At 42.4% G+C, this 21,238-nt stretch overlaps 1 protein-coding gene across 2 annotated transcripts in view; it reads right to left on the bottom strand.

Moving 5' to 3' along the window:
* The window catches only part of LOC139386269 (PTB-containing, cubilin and LRP1-interacting protein-like), a 52,518-nt gene that overhangs the window by 22,625 nt on the left and 8,655 nt on the right, over positions 1–21,238 (bottom strand). For both annotated transcript variants that reach the window (XR_011629025.1, XM_071131766.1), the window contains exon 2: positions 13,050–13,196. Coding sequence is in view for 1 of the 2 variants with exons in the window: in XM_071131766.1 (XP_070987867.1) it covers positions 13,050–13,196 (147 nt within the window). In the remaining variant the exon portion in view is untranslated. The remainder of the gene's footprint in view (positions 1–13,049; positions 13,197–21,238) is intronic.

The following is a 21,238-nucleotide window of genomic DNA, read 5'->3' as shown; positions in this document are numbered from 1 at the left end:
AAGGCTGCAACCTAACAAAATGTGGAAAAAGTCAAGGGGTCTGAATTAGAGGTCGACCGATTAATCGGAATGGCCGATTAATTAGGGCCGATTTCAAGTTTTCATAACAATCGGTAATCGGTATTTTTGGATGCTGATTATGGCCGGTTACATTGCACTCCACGAGGAAACTACGTGGCAGGCTGACCACCTGTTATACGAGTGCAGCAAGGAGCCAAGGTAAGTTGCTAGCTAGCATTAAATGTATCTTATAGAAAACTATCAATCTTCACATAATCACTAGTTAACTACACATGGTTGATGATATTACTAGGTTAACTAGCTTGTCCTGCATTGCATATGATCAATGCGCTGCCTGTTAATGTATCATCGAATCACAGCCTACTTCGCCAAACGGGGGATGATTTAACAAAACCGCATTCGCAAAAAAAGCACAATCATTGCACAAATGTCCCTAACCATAAACATCAATGCCTTTCTTAAAATTAATCAACAGAAGTATATTTTTTAAAACCTGCATATTTAGTTAAAATAAATTAATGTTAGCAGGCAATATTAACTAGGAAAATTGTGTCACTTCTCTTGCGTTCATTGCACGCAGAGTCAGGGTATATGCAACAGTTTGGGCCGCCTGGCTCGTTGTGAACTAATTTGCCAGAATTTTACATAGTTTTGACATAACATTAAAGGTTGTACAATGTAACAGCAATATTTAGATTTAAGGTTGCAACCCATTTAATAAAATACAGAACGGTTCTGTATTTCACCGAAATAATAATTGGGGCGGCAGGGTAGCGTAGTTGTTAGAGCAGTGGACTTGTAACTGAAAGGTTGCAAGTTCAAATCCCTGAGCTGACAAGGTACAAATCTGTCGTTCTGCCCTTGAACAGGCAGTTAACCCACTGTTCCTAGGCCGTCATTGAAAATACAAATTTGTTCTTAACTGACTTGCCTGGTTAAATATAAAATAAACATTTTGTTTTCAAAATGATAGTTTCCGGATTTAACCATATTAATGACCAAAGGCTCGTATTTCTGTGTGTTTATTATATTATAATTAAGTATATGACTTGATATTTGATAGAGCAGTCTGACTGAGAGGTGGTAGGCGGCAGCAGACTTGTAAGCATTCATTAAAACGTTACTGCGTTTGCCAGCAGCTCTTAGCAATGTTTGACACACAGCGCTGCTAGAGGCATCACTACAGACACCCATCTTCAAATCCAGACTGTGTTTCTATCAAAGTAAGTGCCTTATTACGTAATAATAGTTTGCGTGTCGTGTTATACCGTTTCTACTGTAGCTCACTGTGTGTATGGAGCATAATATATTTGTGTATATTCCTTATAACCGTGGACACGCGAGGTAACGTTACTCATGTTACTCACCCTTTATGATGTTATATTCAATGTAGTTAGTTACATTCTTCTAAATGCTAAATGCGTCGGAAGTATTGGCATGTTGTATTTTGAAGCTACCCTGTATTTTGAAGCTACCTTGAAAAATATCTCATACCACTTGGTCGTTTTCTGAGTGCATTCCACAAAGCTGTTTATCATGTCAGCCTTATCCACAGACCAATCGCTATGCCTTGGCGCTTACAGGAGAATATGAAATGCTAACAGCTGGCAGTAAAGGGCCATGACAAACGAGACGTCCATGTCCATTTTGAGGTTATAGTCAAGCACGCAGTCTGGTTCAATGTTTCTCTGTCTGGTTTGTTTCTCTCTCCCGTCAGGTGGTCCACCTTCCCTGTGGCCCGACATGGTTGCTGTATGGACAGTGGAGAGGACATGGACGTCTCGTTTGTCATGGCACTTTACTGCCAGCTGTTAGCATTTCATATTCTCCTGTAAGCGCCAAGGCATAGCGATTGGTCTCTACTATGTCTCCCACCAGCTCCTCTGTCAGAAACAACTTGAAGCACTCTGCCTCAGATGGAAATGACAAGGGGCGTTGCACTCCAGACTGGGACTCATCAACACAAACAGCAGGGCCAGGAGGGGTGGCATGGCTGGCAGCCTTCCAGCTACCACAGAACTCCTGTACTTCATCCACTGTCGGTCTGCCTCCATCACCACCAGCATCTTCAAATGGAACTGGGACTTTGTCAGTGGACAAGGGGTCCTCTGTCACTGTCAGAACCTGATTCCTGACTTTCAGACTCAGTGTCAGAATTTCTTTAAATCTCCAGAATTTCTCCTTTTGAAAGACATACATACATAAACAACAACACTGAATGGCTCAGAGTGGGAGTGAGAGGCTACCGTTATTGACTGCAGGCACGTGCCATTTGTATCAATAAATCACTACCAGGAAATGTTTTGTGTGGTATTATTGATATATTTACTACTTTATTCAGGTTTTTCAATTACCGGTGATAAATCATGCATTCTGATTTTTTTCATAGAATGTAATGCGCACATAGTATACTATGTAGTATAGCATACATGTATACTATAACCAGATCAAACTAATCTTGTCTTCTCTTATTATCTTTGGTTTCTATGAGGAAAAAAAGGTTGGCTGTGCACTGAAACTAATCGTCAGATTACTTTCCATTTCCAGAGTGTTTTACTCAATTATTTTGATCAATGGTGAGCTCACCCGTGATGTGATTAATTATACATAGTAATTGCTATTAGCTAATTCATAGTGTAGTTTATGTCAGCTGAGAGTTAGAAAATATGACCGCTTGTGTTGCGTCAATCTTTCCTCAGTTAGCGCTAGGACAAATGTAGCCTACAGTTTTCCGATTAGCATGATTGTGTTATGCTATAGATACTTCTGTGAATATCTAAACATTGCATCCAAAAATAAACTGCTCACATTCTGGACATAACTTTGTAAGGGCTGTATTTGTGTAAATAGTTTCTGAAAAAAGTGTGGCCAGCTCAAATGCTGATTATTGCGTCATTCAAAACTGGCCATCAAAACTGTTCTAATCACACGGGTGTGATCTTACGCTTCAGGGACCACTGTAAAACGATCACACCCGTGTGATGGTACGTGTGAAAGGGTTAATCTGTATTTTTGGTCCTCCAATAATTGGTATCGGTATTGAAAATTCATAATCGGTCGACTTCTAGTCTGAATACTTTCCGAAGGCACTGTATTTAAGGAATAGAAGGGTATTTGGTATTTGCCCATTGTCTTTACTGAGGTCCCTCTCTGTAGGCCTCCCCTAACATAACATTACTACCAAATAACTCCTTGAGAATTCTGCAATCCTGAGGCAGTTGTTAACATTCTTCTCTGCTTATTGAATCAGGCCAGTAAAGCTGGCTGAGGACAGAGCTGCACGTGAAAGTGTGGGAGTTTGTTTAAAGATATTCTCCGGTGCTTTTGTATACTTTTTAGACAGTAGTTCTGAAAGTAGCTCCACGAGCCAAAAGTGGTCCCTGAAAATTGGGACTTGCATCACAAATGTGCACATATGTGCACTAGAGGTCGACCGATTATGATTTTTCAATGCCGATTCCGATACCGATTATTGGTGGGCCAAAAAAGCCGATACCGATTAATTGGACAATTTTTTATTTTTTATTTGTAATAATGACAATTACAACAATACTGAATTAACACTTTTTTTTAACTTAATATAATACATCAATAAAATCAATTTAGCCTCAAATAAATAATGAAACATGTTCAATTTGGTTTAAATAATGCAAAAACAAAGTGTTGGAGAAGAAAGTAATATGTGCCAATATGCAATATATGTGACATGTAAAAATGTGTGCCATGTAAAAATGTGTGCCATGTAAAATATGTGCCATGTAAAAATGTGTGCCATGTAAAAATGTGTGCCATGTAAAATGTGTGCCATGTAAAAATGTGTGCCATGTAAAAATGTGTGCCATGTAAAAATGTGTGCCATGTAAAATGTGTGCCATGTAAAAATGTGTGCCATATAAAAATGTGTGCCATGTAAAAATGTGTGCCATGTAAAATGTGTGCCATGTAAAAATGTGTGCCATGTAAAATATGGGCCATGTAAAATATCTAACGTTTAAGTTCCTTGCTCAGAACATGAGAACATATGAAAGTTGGTGGTTCCTTTTAACATGAGACTTCAATATTCCAAGGTAAGAGGTTTTTGGTTGTAGTTAATATAGTATTTATAGGACTATTTCTCTCTATACCATTTGTATTTCATATACCTTTGACTATTGGATGTTCTTATAGGCACTATGGTATTGCCAGTGTAACAGTATAGTTTCCGTCCCCCTCCTCGCCCCTCCCTACCTGGGCTCGAACCAGGAACACATCGACAACAGGGGAATAACTACTCCAAATCTAAAAGCGAGTGACGTTTGAAACGGTATTAGCGCACACCCAGATAGCCATTTCATATTGGTTACACCAGCCATTAGGCTGATAGGCTTGAAGTCATAAACAACGCTGTGCTTGCGAAGAGCTGCTGGCAGAACGCACAAAAGTGCTGTTTGAATGAATGATTATGGGCCTGCTGCTGCTCAGTCAGACTGCTCTATCAAATCAGACTTAATTATAACACACAGAAATACAAGCCTTTGGTCATTAATATGGTCGAGTCTGGAAACTATCATTTCGAAAACAAAACGTTTATTATTTCAGTGAAATACGGAACCGTTCGGTATTTTATCTAACGGGTGGCATCCCTATGTCTAAATATTCTTGTTACATTGCACAACCTTCAATGTTATGTCATAATTACGTAAAATTCTGGGAAATTAGTTCGCAATTGATTGTTTTTTATAAGATAAGTTTAATGCTAGCTAGCAATTTACCTTGGCTTCTACTGAATTCGCGTAACAGGCAGGCTACTCGTGGAGTTGAATGGATAGAGCGTTGGACTAGTTAACTGTACGGTTGCAAGATTGGATCCCCTGAGCTGACAAAGTGAAAATCTGTCATTCTGCCCCTGAACAAGGCAGTTAACCGACCATTCCTAGGCCGTCATTGAAAATAAGAATGTGTTCTTAACTGACTTGCCTAGTTAAATAAAGGTATAAAAATATATATATATTTTTTTTTAAATCGGAAATCGGCGCACAAAAATACAGATTTCCGATTGTTATGAAAACTTGAAATCGGCCCTAATTAATCGGCCATTCCGATTAATCGGTCGACCTCTAATGTGCACCACACCATTGCTCTCTCGCTCTACTGTGAGTGCGTCTTGCTAGTTGTCACTCAAATGGTGAGGTGCTGAAGCTCATTGGCTGAAACTCAAATTGCTGGGGGCTGGCCCACAGGGGGGTGATAAATGTAGGGAAAATGGAGCCGCACAGCTTTCAGAAAACAATTGCTTTGAAAATAGGGATTTTGTGGCTAGCTAATTGAGGTCAGTAATTCTGCTCATAGATTATGCATGTATGAACTACACATGGACACATCCAGCCCAAAGCAGGATGTTTAAAAAATACTTACTAGTCGCCAAAGTAACGGAGCATGTCTTTAATGTGCTTGCTGGTTTGTGTTGAAGAACAATACCTGTTTGTTTGTATGTGTTTGTTTGTGGGCGGGAGACTGGGGACGGGTTTGTGTATGTGTGTAGGCAAAACAGACGCTGTAGGCTACATCCCAGTGAGACCACAGAGCCACCTCAACACCCACAATGGGGTCCTTCACACTCCCAGAACCCCACAGCATTCCTGCCACCAGACCAGATGTTTTCTGTGAGATTCTATCCACTATCTGTCTCTAAGACAGCTTGTTGTACTGTACTCGCACTTCAACATCTCCTGTTTTTATACCCCACTCTCCCATTCAATATTTTCATTGTTCTTTTCGAAGACGAAAATACAGAAGTGCTTTGCTCTAAAATTAAGTTAAGTGATGTTGTGAAATGAAAGCAGAGACAGGAAGAGAGATGTTGAGGAAAAACAGACTTGGGTTCACAGATACTTTAAGCGTTTGCTTGAGTCTGCCTGGAGTGCCAAATAGGCCGGTTTGAACGTTTTGGGACTTTTCTATTGGTTTATTAAAGGGATACTTTGGGATTTTGACAATGAGGCCATTTATCTAATTCCACAGAATCAGGTGAACTCGTGGATACCATTTTTATGTCTTTGTTTGAAGGAAGTTTCTAACTAGCGTTAACGCAATGGCTGGAAGTCTATGGTATCTGCTAGCATACCATAGACTTCATCATTGCACTGATGCTAGATAGAAGTAGTTTCGTCAGCCAATGCTAACTTCCTTCATACTTGAGACATAAAAAGAAAATTGTATCCACAAGTTCATCTGACTCTGGGGAAGTAGATAAAATCCATAAGTATCCTTTTAAATCAGGCACACAAAGCAAACCAGAGTGAATTTGATATCAAAGGGACCAATCTGAGGAAAGCCCTGGCTGAGACTGTCAGCGTCAAGAGAAAGTAGTTAATTTAAAGCAGACATCTGCCTTACACAAACACACACACACACACACACACACACAAACACACACACACACACACACACACACACCATCTCACACACTTACATTAGAATACAAAGAGACACCAGTAACACACACATCATCTCACACACATTACAATACAAAGTACAAAGTGAGACAAAAGCATCACTGACAGACACGTGATCTATGTTCTCACACTCGCTTCTCTCTTGTTTTTACTCTCTCCCTATCTGTCAAACACCCACATGTACTACAAAGCTTGAAAATCTGGCTTGAGTGTTTTTTCTTAGAATCACACAGTGAAATAAAGCTAATGTAATATACAGAGACAGGACCGGGACAGGACCGGGACCAGAGAAGAATTTCCCAGAGCTCAAGGGATTCTGTCACACATAGTGCACAGCTCCCGACTGGCCCAGATGGTTATGAAATCACTGTTCTCCAAAACAACTGAAAACAGACAATAATACTCCTACCCTTCCCTGGGTCTGTCTGCAAACAGAATTCCAGTATCCTCTCAAGCAAACCAAAGACTCCAAACTTGTGTCCATGAAACCAATTGGTCAGAGTAAAATGACCAACGTTACACAAAACTAAATCAATTCAAATGTACACTGAACAAAAATATAAACACAACATGCAACATTTTCAAAGAGTTTACCGAGTTACAGTTCATTTAAGGAAATCAGTCAATTTAATTAAATTCATTAGGCCCTAATATATGGATTTCACATGACTGAGAATACAGAAATGCTGGTCACAGATACCATTAAAAAAAGGGTAGGGGTGTGGAACAGAAAACCAGTCAGTATCTGGTGTGATAACCATTTGCCTCATGCAGCGTGACACATCTCCTTTGCATCAGGCTCTTGATTGTGGCCTGTAAAATGTTTTCCCACTCCTCTTCAATGGCTGTGCGAAGATCCTGGATATTGGCACAAACTGGAACACGCGGTCGTACCCGTCAATCCAGAGCATCCCAAACTTGCTCAATGGGTGACATGTCTGGTGAGTATGCAGGCCATGGAAGAACTGGGACATTTTCAGCTTCCATAGAGTGTGCACAGATCCTTGCAACATGGGGTTGTGCATTGTCAAGCGTTGTCATGCTGAAACATGAGGTGATGGCGGCGGATGAATGGCACGACAATGGGCCTCAGGATCTCGTCACGGTATCTCCATTTGCCATCGATAAAATGCAATTGTGTTCATTTTCCATAGCTTATGCCCATACCATAACCCCACCACCACCATGGGGCACCCTGTCCACAACGTTAACGTCAGCAAACCGCTCGCCCACACAACGCCACACACATAGTGTGTTTGTGAGGCCGGTTGTACGTACTGCCAAATTCTCTAAAACGACAATGGAGACAGCTTATGGTGGAGAAATAAACATTAAATTATCTGGCAACAGCTCTGATGGACATTCCTGCTGTCAGCATGCCAATTTTACGGTACCGCAAAACTTGATACATCAGTGGCAGTGTTGTGTGATAAAACTGCACATTTTAGAGTGATCTTTTATGGTGCCCAGCACAAGGTGCTCCTGTGTCATGATCCTGCTGTTTAATCCGTTTCTTGATATGCCACACGTGTCAGGTGGATGGATTATCTTGGCAAAGGAGAAAGGCTCACTAACAGGGACATAAACCAATGTGTGCACAAAATTGGAGAGAAATAAGCTTTTTGTGCGTATGGAACATTCCTGGGTTCTTATCTTTATTTCAGCTCATGAAACATGGGACCAACACTTTACATGTTGCGTTTATATTTTTGTTTAGCGTTCTACAAATGTATATATATACATCTAAGTATAACCTTGAGGTCTAAGCAGATCTGGTTGTTTGTTGGGTTGAAGGGATATGAGTTCACAGGGGCAGGGGTAATCCGTCTTTCACTTGACAGACCATAATAAGACCAACTAGGGAGGTTAACATAAAACAAATAAGAGAATGCAGTAGTGGTGGTGCGTGGGTAAAACCACAGAGGGAAAAAAAGCCATATTACAACCTATGTGTTGTGATAATTATGTTGTTTGCTCTACAACCCGTTCATACGCCACAATGATATATAAGGCAGAGACAACAAGACGACAGTCACGCAATGGCAGAATAAATTTAACCACATCTTTGTTTCATCACATAACCGGAAAGCACAGCTGTCCGGTGAAGTCCACAAAGCACATTACATGTGACAAACAGTTGCATGACCTACAGCCAAGCAAGTTAATGTTTCCCACATTTGATTTAGAACCACGGTGAGTTACCCCATGTCGGAAAGAAAACACGAGCTGCCTGCGCTTAGTCTAAAACAGTGACAACTTACCAAAAACAAACCATTTTACGCCTAGTCCAATCAACGTAAGCTAAATATCATGTGGCTGTCCGTGGCACTGATTGGTGTATGTGTGTGCACCCGCACGCACACGAGTAGAAAAACATGTTGCCTCACCTACTTGTAGAGGAACGCCATAGAGAAAACTTGTTTTGTTTTTGTTGTCCAAGACTATGCTACCTGACTTCCTTTCATTGGCAACGAGCCAACTAATTAACATTAGCCTACTACATCTAGCTACATATTGAACTTCCATCCTCTGTATTAATTCATGGTTGGATCAGAATCAGCATTGTAATCATTGGTGAGTACGGAGAATTAAGTAAAACCACAAGTCCAAATCCCTATATCCAAGGCTTATTTAGGAAAGGGGAGATTTTAGCTAGGTAGCTAGCCAAATGCTCGCTGGCTTCCGTTGCTATTGAATTCAATGCTACGGGCGGCAACAATGTCATACTCTTTTTGGCCAGACAGCATCAGATACATGGGCTACACATACAGAGACAGAGGAGTGCTGTTTCGCTCGCTCGGATGCTTTCTCCCATGAGATACATTCAGCCACTTGCAAATTTAAGGAAAATGATGAAACACAAACAAAATATATGACTTTTTTGGCTTCCCTTGGCATCCATTAGTATATGCCACTGAGAGAATGCTAAACGTTTAGAAAAAGTCGTTTTTTAAAATAAGTCTTAAGATCAACTGTCTGTTCAGTAAGGCTGAGACAAGTAGAGGGTAGATAAGAGGGCCTGATGAAAGGTCTGGTGGTGTAACAGACGCCATCCTGTCAGAGAGACCACACTGCGACTGGGAACCAGTGTTTTCCAGGGCGTCTTTAACCAAAGTCGTCAAAAACACCACTTAAACAAGTTCTCAAGGTAGAGAGAGGGAGGGCAATATAATTCTAGCGGAAACGGTGGCGTGAACACTGATGCTGAAGCTTTTAGATGGCGAGCAGCAGAGTACCCAGATCCTCAGAGCACACGTGGCCTCAGCTTTGTCTCCATGGAAACACTGTGCCACTGCTGCCCTCCGCAGCCATGTCGTTATATAATCAAGGATATGCCAGGCGATTAGCTCTCGCTTTCTGGATCACATCCAAGTCACACACACTCACAGGGGGTGCTTGTATGGTTCTTTGGTTAGTCAGTGTTCTGTCTCAAAGCTGGGAACACCGAATGGAAAACTCAGATCCCTCCCAAACTGCAGCATCTTTTTTTCAGAAGCACACTGAAATAAGGAGCTTTCCTTTTCCTCTCCCTGCTTCATTACCTGAAGGAGCAGTAGATCTCAGAGCCACAAAGTGCACACACACATACACACACTCACACACACACACACATACACACAGAGTGTGAAAGCTTAGATTCTCTGAAGGTAAGTAAGAGACTAATACCCCTCTGCAGCTCCTCTGAGTCAAGGTGGTTCCTACCAGTGTTGACTAAGTGACGAGGGAGTGGTTGGAACGTGGTTGGAAAACGTGTTGACCACAGCTATGGACTCCATGGCAGAGATTGGGATCTGGGTTGTAGAGAGAGCAGGGTAGGGCAAAGAGAGGCCCAATCCCAAATCAACCCCGTACCACCCTAGGCACTTGTTGAGATCTGAGACGATTGTACAGGTATGAGCAATATGGTATTAACTTCACCTTGCGCCCATGACAGGCTAGGATGAAGTTTCTCCATATTGTTTATTCCTATCCAAGGCTCTGGGGTTGGGAGAGCAGAGAGCAGGGCAGTGTCTGTGCAGAATGACTGATCTACAAATCACCTCAGGCCAAAATAACTAGGCCTATGTGATCAAGATGAGCAATTTTGTGCCTCATCTTGCTCAAACTGATCCCTTCAAACACACTGAGAGTCTCCAGTTAGAAAGAGGCTGTGGGTTGGGGGAGGAGAGGGGAACAGTGAGAAATAGCTTTTCATCCCAGCAGCCGTTAGCATTGGCAGGGTGACAGCAGTGGTTGGGTTGGGGTAGGTGGGTGGGTAGATGGGTGGGTGGGTGGGTGGGTGGTTGCTAGGGCTGGGAATTGCCAGGGACCTCACTATACGATATTATCACAATACTTAGGTGTCAATATGATATGTATTGCGATTCTCACAATTCTAAATGTATTGCAATTCGATACTGTGGTTTTAGAAAGATACTGTGGTTTTAGAAAGAAGCTGTGGGTTGGGGGAGGAGAGGGGAACAGTGAGAAATAGCTTTTCATCCCAGCAGCTGTTAGCATTGGCAGGGTGACAGCAGTGGTTGGGTTGGGGTAGGTGGGTGGGTGGGTAGATGGGTGGGTGGGTAGATGGGTGGGTGGGTGGGTGGGTAGATGGGTGGGTAGATGGGTGGGTGGTTGCTAGGGCTGGGAATTGCCAGGGACCTCACGATACAATATTATCACAATACTTAGGTGTCAATATGATATGTATTGCGATTCTCACAATTCGAAATGTATTGCAATTCGATACTGTGGTTTTATTTTGATGTTCCAAACAAATTGCTCACCATATGTCTTCTGCAGAGGGACAAGAGAGAGCCGTGAGAAAATGAGTTTTGATCAGTCATGGAAATAAAAGTACTGAAAAATATAACTATCGATTCAAAAAAGATATATTATTAACTGTTTCTCTCTATCTGGAAATAAACAAGAAACCAAATATGCACAAACATAGTGAGCAGACAAGCGTGCACCAGACTGCATACACATACACACTTACACACCTCCAATGCAACTGTTAGTATTAAAATCCCCGCCCCTCTAAAAAGCCTACTTCTGTAGCTGTGGAAATCACCTCTTCTCTCCTCTGCTTTCCTATTCAAACTGAAAGCCTTGGAAAAGCACAGAGTCAGGGTGAGTAAGTAAAAAAAAAAATACAAATATTTTGTAGCTGGCATTCTCCGACAAATAGATGTAGTGGTATCCATGGCAACTAAACCAAGCTCTCTCACAGCTACCTTGAAAGGAGCGACGTCTGAGGCGAGAGGAAAAGGAAGGGGGGCTGTGTGTGTGCATGCATGCGTGTATACTACAGACGTAGTATACAGGCAGATTTCAGACGTTACTAGTTCACACTGGATAGAGAGGTCCACTGAGGAGCTTCAACTGATCAGCTTCAACCTCACAATTCAGCAGAGGACAGATGTCTGGAAAAAATACAGGCATGCACATACACCCAGGGCTAGGCTAGCCTGGCACCGCAACACAAGCTAGAGACCAAAACCCCAGTCAGTATGTGAGTCCCAAATAGCACCCTGTTCCCTTTATAGTGCACTACTTTTGACCAAAGCCTCAAAAGCAGTGCAATATATAATAAACAGGGTGCAATTTGGGATGGAGACTGTCAGTTTCCCATTGGCTGTGCTGAGCCCCAGACCGAAAGACCAAAAGCCCCACTGTTCTCTTCTGTCCTGCCAGAGATTGGTTGGGTTTCAGCGGAACATTTTCACAGGTGTTCTGGAACAAGTTATGTCCCGACAGAGATCAGCACCTCTGCACTAAATAGTGTCTGCTCTTCTAATCAGTCAGTCATGTGATCTCCATCTGCACCCCTCTTAATCTTTCTACTAGCACATAGCATAGCTGGTCACTCAAATAGAATAGAGCTTCATTGTCCATTGTGAAACGTCAAGTTGTCTTTTGGCTGTCTGTGTTCTGTGTGTTGTGATTGAATGAGTTAGATCATAAGTGAGCCAGTGGATTGATGTGTATTTATATTCAAAGCCTTGTCCAAATGAGCTGATGTGAAAGCCTTAACAAGCCTGCCAAACATCTTCCACCATCTCACCCACAAATGCATACACACAGAACTGGAAGTTGCCTCAGTTACAACCAACATAACACCCTGCGCCCCTTCCCCAGTCTCCTGGGTTCCCCCTGCTGGCACGTACGCACGCACGCATGCACACGCACACGCACACGCACACGCACACGCACACGCACACACACACACACACACACACAGGGAAGTATTGTCTGTAATAATAGAATGTGTTTTTTCAACCTGCAGGCCTGTTTCTGTTTGTTTTAGGTTGAACACAGAGAATAGACTTTAAGCAGGCAGCTCACAGGATAAAGATCTAAATTAGACAGTTATCACAGATAGGCAAACACACACACAACACTGATAGAAGACACGTGCCCATAACACACACCTACGATACGTGCCAGGATTACGGTTCTAACACAAGCCCATTGTTCTTACCAGTGTGTGTGTGCGTGTGGTGTGTGTGTGTGTGTGTGTGTGTGTGTGTGTGTGTGTGTGTGTGTGTGTGTGTGTGTGTGTGTGTGTGTGTGTGTGTGTGTGTGTGTGTGTGTGTGTGTGTGTGTGTGTACCTTGTAGCCGTTATGGGTGTTTTTCTTTATGAGTGGGGTGGTAGAGCACAACTCGATGGCCTCCGGTTCGTGGAATATCACCGTGGGCAACGGCTCCTTCCTCAGTGTCAGCACGTTCAGCTTGGTCTTCAGCATCGTCTGGAAGTGCTGAGGGACATAAAGTCATGGTCAATCAATCAACCAATCAAAAAATAATTAAATATGCCCATCCATCCATCCTTCCATCCAACCCACCCACCCAACCACAACATTCTTAGTTCTCACATTCCTAGTACTTTCTATTCAGATGAAATTGCGCGAGTCATGATTTAATTAGCCTGCTCGGTTTTGTTAGGCTTTTTCAAGGAAACCCAGAAATTCCACAATCCAATTCCCTGCTCTGTAGGTGGGAGACCAGAGCAAACATGTGGTTCTGGTCGGCCTTACAAAACCCCAGATTCCAGTTTGGGACGAGGCGGCGTGGTTCTCATCTCCTGTTCTGACAGACACTTCACATATAGAGAGAGAGAGCGAGAAGGTCCCTCATCTGCTGTCCACATTTCAGCTGAAGAACAGGAGAAGAGGGACTGTCACCCCAAACCAGAGTAAAGCCACTGTGACAGGCCATCTAAAACCAAGCACCGGAAGTGCCACAGTTACTGCTCATCCTCCTAAAAGACCCCACTACATCTCCATCATACAACCCAAACTCCACTTGTGGGAGAGGAGAGGAGAGGAGAGGAGAGGAGAGGAGAGGAGGTCTGACAGAGACGAGACAAGGAGGAAAGATGATGAGGAGAGAAAAACAGGAGAAAAGAAGAAGAGACTAAAAGAGAAGAAGAGGAGAAGCAGTTTTGAAACTAAAGCCACGTGTGTGAACGCTCACTGACCTCCGCGTCAGCACTTTATGGCTTCCTGACAGTGCTCCACATTCCTGTGGTCAGCCCGGATTGGGGGGGGGGGGGGGGGGGGGGGTCTCTCAAGGCACCGTGCGGAATAAAACTGGATTTCTATTCATAATATTTTCATTATTTTATTATTCCTCTGGATTAAAAAATAGCCGCATCGAGTTACAAATATTATTGATTCTATTTGGGTTGGGGATGAGGAGGAGGAGTTTCTGATTCTGGAACCAAGGAATAGACATTGATCCAAAATACTGGTTGATCTCTCTCTCTCTCTCTCTCTGTGTCTGTCTGTCTGTCTGTCTCTACTCTCTCTCCCTCTCTCACTCTCCTACCCTCTTTTTCTACCTCTCTCCACTCTCTCTCTCCCCCCTCTCTCTCTATTTCCCTCTCTCTCTACATCTCCCTACTCTCTCTCCTTCTCTCTCTCTCTTTCTACCCATCCCTCCCTCCATCTATCTCTCTCTCTCTCTGACACAGCAGGCTCTGTCTGTACAGTCTGGTCCTCATCTAGCCCATTCACTGGCTTCTTTAGACATGTGTTTTTAAAAGGTACGCCACATTCTCAGTAACAGCCCATTTTCCTTGTAAACACTGGTATACATTTCACGCGTGAGCGAGGCACGTGACTTTTCCCAAATAACTTTTGGCTGAATGTTATGGATTGGGAGAGAGCATTTGAAAATAGAGGGGAGTAGACATTTTACACCGTTTAGAAGTGACCATTCGCCTGTGAGAGGAGGAGGATTCTATAGCTCTGTGGGAGATGAGAGGAGACACAGTACAGGATCTTTCTGCTATTGAAATCCTTGGCCGGGCTGCCTAAGTGTAAAAAAACAAAACATGTTTTGATGTAGAAAGAAACTGACAAAATGTAAATTGACAAACACTAAACAGTGTTCAGATTGGCCTAGATTGCCTCTAGAGAGTGTGTGTGTGTGTGTGTGTTTGTGCGTGTGTCAACTATGATATGTGTCTGTATGCACAAGCATGTGTGTGCACGTCCGTGTGTGTGCGTCGACTGCGTGATTATGTGTCTATAGTTCACAGGTAACAGATGGGACGGTACACTCCCAGCCCTCAGGGAGATTTTCTGCTGGAGTCGGCAGGCTCTCAGGTCAATCATAGCGTAAGCCACAGTACAACAACCCACTGACACGGCAGAGACACTGATTCCAGGGGTTATACATAGGCTTGGGCGGAATACCGTATATACCGCTTCCCGGGATATTTGGAAACAGCCACGGGATTGTTTTCCAATGTCGTCAATACTATTGAAACTATTTCTTTGAAATGTAGTAGCTACTTTTTAAGTAAATACCTGCAGTCAACTTGTGCAATACGTTAGGAAATAAAGAAGACTGCGTTCTTCATTTCACCTGTCACATAATTATTTATTATGAAGTTTACCGGTAGTCCCAGTCACATGGTGTTTGTTTACAAGCGCACAACAAACGAGAGACCGGAGCCTTGTGAGTCACTCACTGTTGAGCAGCATGTGCCAGGTGATCGAGTTAAATTATGGAATTCACAACTAAATGTTTGTTTAGCTTCTTGCTAAATCAAGCTTTGCTTGGTAACAAGACCCTTGCTGTTTAAAATTAGTTTTGTGCGTGCAGCAAACTGTGAGTAGCATTTTTGCAGACAACTTCTATAACTTTATGAGCTGGGATGTCTGTCGTGCAAATAGTTTAGGTCAGAGACTGTATAAAATGTTCGCAATGCGCTCGTTAGCATTTAGTTAGCATTCTCTTTGAGATTTTACATGTACTTGTTAGCGTTGCTAAGCTTCTGATCTCAGATGCTCAGTGGGGTTTTAAAATCGAGGCCCTTCTGTTCAGTGCCGGTATTATTATTTTTTTAAGGGGTGGATCAGCTTTAATATTGCGGAAAGAATGTTGCTTCCATCAATGTAATTGTCTGCATAATTTCCAATACCCAATTTTTTTGGGGGGGGGTAAATATATATATCCATACACGCACGCATGCATACATACATATACACATATATACATACACATACCTATAGAGACATACACACTTTTTTTAAGAATATACCTTTATTATTATTCCCCGCAAACCCTACCGCCGATCCCCCAATTGGAGAAAACTAACACTTCGGCTTTTACCTTCAATTTATACATCTTATTAACATTTTACAGACACAGTCTATTTTACAATAGTTATTTTTTGTTTGTTTCTAGTCCTTCCTCTATTTCTGATGTCCATCCAGTTTGATTTATATTTGTAACTGTGCTATTTCACAAAAGTTCTGAACCTATATATATTTGCCGGTATTACCGAACATCCCAGGATGTTATATGGTCGGTATGAAGGTCAATCTGGATGCTGCCCAAGCCTAGTCATACATACATACTGCACATACCACCTCATTCGACACACAAACTGACTGATGTATACCATTGCAAACACTAGTCTGTAACGTCCACATCAGTGGAGGCTGCTGAGGGGAGGACGGCTCATAATAATGGCTGGAATGGAGCAAATTGAATGGTATCAAACCATGTCTTTGATGTATTTGATACCATTCCACCTATTCCACTCCAGCCATTACCACAAGCCCATCCTCCCCAAATAATGTGCCACCAACCTCCTGTGATCCACATATACAGTGCATTCAGAAAGTGTTCAGACCCCTTGACATTTTCCACATTTTGCTACATTACAGCCTTATTATTCCTCATCAATCTACATGATATATCCGATAATGACAAAGCAAAAAAAAAAGTTATTAGAAATGTTTGTAAATGTATTACAAATTAAAAACTGAAATACCTTATTTACAGTGCAGGTGCATCCTGTTAACATTGATCATCCTTGAGATGTTTCTACAACTTGATTGGAGTCCACCTGTGGTAAATTCAATTGATTGGACATGATTTGGAAAGGCACACACCTGTTTATATAAGGTCCCACAGTTGACAGTGCATGTCAGAGAAAATCTCAAGCCATGAGGTTGAAGGAATTGTCCGTAGTTCTCCGAGACAGGATTATGTAGAGGTACAGATCTGGGGAAGGGTACCAAAAAATGTCTGAAGCATTGATGGTCCCCAAGAACACAGTGACCTTCATCATCCTTAAATGGAAGAAGCTTCGAACCAAGGCTCTTCCTAGAAATGGCCGCCCGGCCAAACTGAGCAATCAGGGTGGAAGGGCAGTGGTCAGGGAGGTGACCAAGAACCCGAGCTCCAGAGTTCCTCTGTGGAGATGGGAGAACCTTCCAGAAGGACAACAATCTCTTTAGCACTCCACCAATCAGGCCTTTCTGGTAGAGCGGGCAGACAGAAGCCACTCCTCAGTAAAAGGCACATGACAACCCGCTTGGATTTTTGCCAAAAGCCACCTAAAGAACTCAGACCATGAGAAAAAAAGACTCTCTGGTCTGATGAAACCAAGATTGAACTCTTTGGCCTGAATGCCAATTGTCACGTCTGGAGGAAACCTGGCACCATCCCTACGGTGAAGCATGGTGGTGGCAGTATCATGCTGTGGGGCTGTTATTCAGTGGCAGGGACTGGGAGACTAGTCAGGTTTGAGGGAAAGATGAATGAAGCAAAGTACAGAGAGATCCTTGATGAAAACCTGCTCCAGAGCGCTCAGGACCTCAAATTGGGGCGAAGGTTCACCTTCCAACAGGACAACGACCCTAAGCACACAGTCAAGACAATGCAGGAGCGACTTCGGGACAGGTCTCTGAATGTCCTCGAGTGGCCCATCCAGAGCCCGGACTTGAACCCGATTGAACATCTCTGGAGAGACCTGAAAATAGCTGTGCAGCAACGCTCCCCTTCCAACCTGACAGAGCTTGAGAGGATCTGCAGAGAAGAATGGTAGAAACTCCCCAAATACAGGTGTGCCAAGCTTGTAGCGTTATACCCAAGGACACAAGGCTGTAATCACTTTGTTCTGGTACTTTAACAGAGTACTGAGTAAAGGGTCTGAATACTTACGTAAAATGTTTTTAGATATATTTATATATATATATATAAAAGCACTCTACTATTTATATATATATATATATATATATATATATATATATATATATATACATATAGTTGAAGTCAGTTTACATACACCTTAGCCAAATACATTTAAACTCAGTTTGTCACAATTCCTGACATTTAATCATATTAAATATTCCCTGTCTTAGGTCAGTTAGGATCAACACTTTATTTTAACAATGTGAAATGTCAGAATAATAGTAGAGAGAATTATTTATTTCAGCTTTTATTTATTTTATCACATTCGCAGCGGGTCAGCAGTTTACATACACTCAATAGGTATTTGGTAGCATTGCCTTTAAATTGTTTAAACTTGGGTCAACAGTCTCGGGTAGCCTTCCACAAGCTTCCCACAATAAGCTGGGTGAATTTTGGCCCATTCCTCCTGACAGCTGGTGTAACCGAGTCAGGTTTGTAGGCCTCCTTGCTAGCACACGCTTTTTCAGTTCTGCCAACAAATTTTCTATAGGATTGAGGTCAGGGCTTTGTGATGACCACTCCAATACCTTGACTTTGTTGTCCTTAAACCATTTTGCCACAACTTTGGAAGTATGATTGGGGTCATTGTCCATTTGGAAGACCCATTTGTGACCAAGCTTTCACTTCCTGACTAATGTCTTGAGATGTTGCTGTAATATATCAACATCATTTTCCTTCTTCATAATGCCATGTATTTAGTGAAGGGCATCAGTCCCTCCTGCAGCAAAGCACCCCTACAATATGATGCTGCCACACCCGTGCTTCACGGTTGGGATGGTGTTCTTCGGCTTGCAAGCCTCCCCCTTTTTCCTCCAAACATAACGATGGTCATTATGGCCAAACAGTTATATTTTTGTTTCATCAGACCAGAGGATATTTCTCCAAAATGTACGATCTTTGTCCCCATGTGTAGTTGCAAACCGTAGTCTGGCTTTTCGTTTTACTGTGGATATAGATACCTTTGTACCTGTTTCCTCTAGCATCTTCACAAGGTCCTTTGCTGTTGTTCTGGGATTGACTTGCACTTTTCGCACCAAAGTACATTCATCTCTAGGAGACAGAACATGTCACGTTCCTGAGCGGTATGACGGCAGCGTGGTCCCATGGTGTTCATACTTGCGTACTATTGTTTGTACAGATGAACGTGGTACCTTCAGGCGTTTGGAAATTGCTCCCAAGGATGAAACAGACTGGTGGAGGTCTACAATTTTTTGGGCTGATTTCTTTTGATTTTCCCATGATGTCAAGCAAAGAGGCACTGAGTTTGAAGAGGGCCTTGAAATACATCCACAGGTACACCTCCAATTGACTCAAATGATATCAATTAGCCTATCAGAAGCTTCTAAAGCCATGACATCATTTTCTGGAATTTTCCAAGCTGGCACAGTCAGCTTAGTGTATGTAAACTTCTGACCCACTGGAATTGTGATATAATTAATCTGTCTGTAAACAATTGTTTGAAAAATGACTTGTGTCATTGTCACGTTCGTCATAAAGAGGAGACCAAGGTGCAGCGTGATAAGAATGCATTCTTCTTTTATTACACAAACTAACTGCTATACGACACGAGTGCTGACAGGCAACTACACATAGACAATAACCCACAAAACCAAAATCGAAAATGGCAACCTAAATAGGATCCCCAATCAGAGACAACGATAAACAGCTGTCTCTGATTGGGAACCAATTCAGGCCACCATAGACCAACATATACCTAGACATACTAAAACCCCATAGATATACAAATACCCTAGACAGGACAAAAACTAAACCAACCACCCTTGTCACACCCTGATCTAACCAAAATAATAAAGAAAACAAAGATAACTAAGGTCAGGGCATGACAGTCATGCGCAAAGTAGATTTTGTGTTAACAAACTAGAGTTTGTTAACAAGAAATTTGTGGAGTGGTTGAAAAACGAGTTTTAAATGACTCCAACCTAAGTGTATGTAAACTTCCGATTTCAACTGTATATATATATATAAACTTTAAAGAAAAAGTAACATCCTCTCACTGTCAACTGTGTTTATTGTGTAAATATTTGTATGACCATAACAAGATTCAACAAATGAACAAGTTCCACAGACATATGACCAACAGAAATAGAATAATGTGTCCCTGAACAAAGGGGGGAGTCAAAATCAACAGTAACAGTCTGTATCTGGTGTGGCCACCAGCTGCATTAAGTACTGCAGTGCATCTCCTCCTCATGGACCACACCAGATTTGCCAGTTCTTGCTGTGAGATGTCACACCACTCTCCCACCAAGGCACTTGCAGGTTCCCGGACATTTTGGGGGGAATGGCCCTAGCCCTCACCCTCCGATCCAACAGGTCCCAGACGTGCTCAATGGGATTGAGATCCGGGCTCTTCGCTGGCAATGGCAGAACACTGACATTCCTGTCTTGCAGGAAATCACGCACAGAACGAGCCGTATGGCTGGTGGCATTGTCATGCTGGAGGGTCATGTCAGGATGAGCCTGCAGGAAGGGTACTACATGAGGAAGGAGGATGCCTTCCCTGTAACGCACAGCGTTGAGATTTCCTGCAATGACAACAAGCCCAGTCCGATGATGCTGGGACACACCGCCCCAGACCATGATGGACCCTCCACCTCCAAATCGATCCCACTCCAGAGTTCAGGCCTCGGTGTAACGCTCATTCCTTTCATGGATAAAAGTGAATCGGACCATCTCTGGTGAGACAAAACCGCAACTTGTCATAATCGTGACTCGTCAGTGAAGAGCACTTTTTGCCAATCCTGTCTTGTCCAGCGACGGTGGATGTCCGTACTGGACATTACAATTTATTGCCCTGGCCACATTTGTTCACGTAGATGAGCAGGGACCCTGGGCATCTTTTTTTTTTCAGAGTCAGTAGAAAGAAAGGCCCCTTTAGTATCCTAAGTTTTCATAACTGTGACCTTAATTGCCTACCGTGTGTAAGCTGTTAGTGTCTTAACGACCGTTCCACAGGTGCATGTTCATTCATTGTTTTTGGTTCATTGAACAAGCATTGGAAACAGTGTTGAAACCCTTTACAATGAAGATCTGTGAAGTTATTTGGATTTTTACTAATTATCTTTGAAAGACAGGGTCATGAAAAAGGGACGTTTCTTTTTTTGCAGAGTTTATGTATAAATTTGCAAACATTTCTAATAACCTGTTTTTGTTTTGATATTATGGGGTATTGTGTGTAGATAAGGATTTTTTTGTAATATACATTGTAGAAGAAGGCTGTAACGTAACAAAAAGTGGAAAAAGTCAAGGGGTCTGAATACTTTCCGAATGCACTGTAGCATTT

Source organism: Oncorhynchus clarkii, chromosome 27, assembly GCF_045791955.1.
Source record: "Oncorhynchus clarkii lewisi isolate Uvic-CL-2024 chromosome 27, UVic_Ocla_1.0, whole genome shotgun sequence".
In the NCBI taxonomy this organism is placed as follows: domain Eukaryota; kingdom Metazoa; phylum Chordata; class Actinopteri; order Salmoniformes; family Salmonidae; genus Oncorhynchus; species Oncorhynchus clarkii.
Note: the sequence above shows the minus strand (reverse complement) of the source record. Positions and strands in the feature narration are given on the sequence as shown.